At 45.8% G+C, this 3,651-nt stretch overlaps 1 protein-coding gene across 1 annotated transcript; it reads left to right on the forward strand.

Annotated features, from left to right (window-relative positions):
• The first annotated feature begins 273 nt into the window (after positions 1-273).
• Pcdhb1 (protocadherin beta 1) lies at positions 274-2,873 on the forward strand. Its single transcript, XM_051201053.1, has one exon. The coding sequence runs from the start codon at positions 414-416 to the stop codon at positions 2,871-2,873; it is 2,460 nt and encodes an 819-aa protein (XP_051057010.1). The 5' UTR covers positions 274-413.
• Positions 2,874-3,651: the final 778 nt, after the last annotated feature.

Below are 3,651 nucleotides of genomic sequence, written 5' to 3' on the forward strand. Positions count from 1 at the left end.
GAAATGTAGCTTTAATTCATGCTGTTTTTTCATTGCTGTAGTGGCCCCAGCTGATAGATAGTGATCTCAGCGTGAGCCTGTATCCTCCTTCTCAATTCCCAAGGACTTCTTTCTTGAAAGAGAATTAACAGGGAGTCTATGGTTGCTGTAGTAACAAACTTTCAAGCTCTGCTCAACTCTCCGGAATGAGCACATACCTATTAATAAGTCCAATGGCCTGGGGAATTAAGTTACTCAGTGCGGTTTTTCTTTCAAGTGCAAAACAGCTTACCTGGCTGCAGGAGCCTGCCTTTGGAGGCCCTGAGGTTAGAGGCAAGTAATAGGATAGCTGGTGTTTGTGTAACCTGTTGGCAAAAGTTAAAGGCAGGTACCCCTAGAGCTGGCTGCAGCTTCGGGGAGTGCACGTGTGAGAAATGATGGCAGCTGCTTGCAGAAAACCTTTGCAAAACAGGCAGGTAAGATCTCTTCTCCTTCTCTGGTGTGTGTCTGTGGGAGGCGCCGCCACCATCCGCTATTCCGTGGCAGAGGAGATGGAGAGCGGCTCCTTTGTTGCTAACGTGGCTAAGGACCTGGGGCTAGAGGTGGGGAAGCTGGCAGAGCGCGGGGCGCGGCTGGTTGCCGAGGGCAACAAGTTGCATTTCCGGCTCCACCGTAAGACTGGAGATTTGTTCGTCAAGGAGAAACTGGATCGCGAAGCACTCTGTGGCAAAACCGACCCGTGCGTGCTGCACTTTGAAATTATTCTCTCAGAGCCGCTGCAATCTTTCCGTGTGGAAGTCAGAGTATTTGATATCAATGACAATGCCCCAGTTTTTCTAAACAAGGAGCCTTTTTTAAAGATTCCGGAGAGCACCCCTTTGGGCTCACGTTTTCCACTGCAGAGCGCTCAGGATCTGGACGTGGGACTCAATGGTCTCCAAAACTACACCTTGAGTGCAAACGCCTATTTCCACTTGCACACACGCTTCCGAAGCCACGGACCCAAATATGCGGAACTTGTGTTGGATAATCCCCTGGATAGAGAGGAGCAGCCTGAAGTCAACTTGACCATTACAGCGGTGGATGGTGGGTCCCCTCCCAAATCTGGCACCGCCAACATTCGAGTGGTTGTCCTGGACGTCAATGACCACGTGCCCCAGTTCTCTCGCTTGGTGTACCGCGCTCAAGTGCCAGAGAACAGCGACAATGGCTCTTTAGTGGTGGTGGTGACTGCCACGGACCTGGATGAGGGCACCAACAAGCAGATAACTTACTCTTTAGCTGAAAATTCAGAAGCAGTTCTCCAGACGTTTCTTGTCGATCCGCAAACTGGAGAGGTTCTACTCCGCGGGCCCCTAGATTTTGAAACTACGGAAACATATGACATTGACATTCAAGCTACAGATGGAGGAGGCCTTTCTGCCCACAGCAAAGTCTTAGTGGAAGTGGTGGATGTAAATGACAATCCCCCGGAAGTGACTGTCTCCTCGGTGTCCAGCCCTCTTCCTGAGGACTCTCCGCTACAGACTGTAGTGGCCCTTTTCAGTATCCGAGACCGGGATGTGCGAGTCGGAGGAAAAATCACCTGCTTCCTCAGAGGAGACTTGCCATTTGTAGTCAAACACACATTCCGGAATTCTTACTCTCTGGTCACTGACAGAAGCTTGGATAGGGAGGACGTCTCTAGTTATAACATCACACTCGTTGCTATGGACACTGGACCACCCAGCCTATCTACAGAGACTGTGATTGAAGTGCTAATATCCGACATAAATGACAATCCTCCGGTCTTTCAGGAGGATTCCTACATCTTGACTGTTCGTGAAAACAACAGTCCTGCAGTTTTTATTGGCAAAGTCCACGCTGAGGATCTAGATGTGGGGGAAAATGCCCAAGTAACATATTCCCTGCTGCCTCCAAAGAGTGGAGACCTGTCAGTCTTTGCTTACATCTCTATAAATTCAGACAATGGAAAGCTCTATGCACTAAGAACCATGGATTATGAGGCCATTCAAGACTTTCAGTTTGTGGTAAAGGCAACTGATGGGGGTTTTCTGTCACTGAGTAGCCAAGTCACTGTCAGAGTGGTTGTCCTCGATGACAATGACAATCGTCCAATGATCTTGTACCCACTGCAGAATGGCAGTTTGCCCTGCAATGACCTGGTGCCAAGGTCTGCAGAGGCAGGTTACCTGGTGACCAAAGTGGTGGCTGTTGATGGTGACTCTGGGCAGAATTCTTGGCTTTCATACCATCTCCTTAAAGCCACTGACCTTGGGTTGTTTTCTGTTCAGAGACAAAATGGGGAAATACGTACACTGAGGCAGATATCTGAGAGAGACCCCATGATGCAGAAACTGATCATTCTTGTTCAGGATCATGGCCAACCAGCTCTCTCCACAACTGCCTCACTCAACATCCTGCTGGTAGATGGCTTTTCAGAGCCTTACTTGCAGTTCCAGGATCCATCCAAGCATTCTAGAAAGGTAAATCCAACCACAAAATATTTGGTCATCTCTCTGGCTGTGCTTTCTTTTCTTTTTCTCTTCTCCGTCACTGTGATCTTCATTATACACGTCTACCAGAAGATTAAACACAGAGACAAAATCACAATTCAAGAGCACTTCTATGATGACTGTAATTTCCCTAACAATCTAGTGCAAGGAAGAGGCAATGGTTCCTTGCCCCAGCCTTGTCCTTATGACATGTGCTCAGCCACTGGAACTGGCAATAGTGAATTCCGTTTTCTTAAGCGATTTATGCCCAATTTCCCCTTTCCCCATGCCACTGGAGAGGTGAAAACAGAGGATGATTCCAGTTTGCCTCCAAATTCTAATAGAAATCAGTCTCGGGGTTCAAAGGGTCATGCCCGGATAGATGATGACTATATGTAATTCTGACATCCTACATGAGAGAACAGAAACTTGATGTTATAGTCCATTGTCAAAGAGCTACCATCCTCACTAAAACAAGGAGTAGACTGCAACTCTGGAGGAAACAGGAGTGTGTAGACAGGTGAAAATAGAAAACTCAGAATGAGGTTTAGCTTAGTATAAAGCAGGCATCCTGATCCCTAGATTATATATGCATTTGGAACTCAGTTAAAGCAATGTTTCTTTGTGTAAATTCTGCTTTCCCCTCTCTTGTGTGCTGGGTAAGAGATGAATGAACCACTTTTTCATGTTTCTCATGGAAGTTCACTGGCCCTGGCCTCAGAAATACTAAGTTTCATAGCAAAAGCTAGTTGTTTTATTTTTAAATCATCTTCCAGTAGAATGTTATTTATGCATAGGAAAGAGAAATAGCTCTCAGCTCTGATTAAGAATTGGGCTTGCCTGAGAGTAGTGGTGCATTCCTCTATTTCCAGAACTCATGAGGTAGAGTCACGTGGATCTCTTGTTAGGTAAAGGCCTGCCAGAAATATACAGTGAGACTCTGAAAATCTTTTTGGCAGAGATATAGTTTATTATTCAGACATTTCCATATTTTGTATCTGACAAATGGAGATAATCTCTGAATCAACTTGCATACATCATTTATAATCATGAAAATGCCCAGTAAAAGCAATAATCCTTACAGTGACAGAAAAGATGAAGATTAAAACGTGATTTAATTTGTTTGTGAATGTAAGAGCGGATATAAAACTAGAATTTGGTCAAGAAATATTCCCCA

This window comes from Phodopus roborovskii, unplaced genomic scaffold (genome assembly GCF_943737965.1).
Source record: "Phodopus roborovskii unplaced genomic scaffold, PHOROB, whole genome shotgun sequence".
NCBI classification, from domain to species: Eukaryota; Metazoa; Chordata; class Mammalia; order Rodentia; family Cricetidae; genus Phodopus; species Phodopus roborovskii.

Coding starts and splice junctions, on each gene's coding strand:
- Pcdhb1 (XM_051201053.1), top strand. CDS start 414: ATGATGGCAGCTGCTTGCAGAAAACCTTTGCAAAACAGGCAGGTAAGA.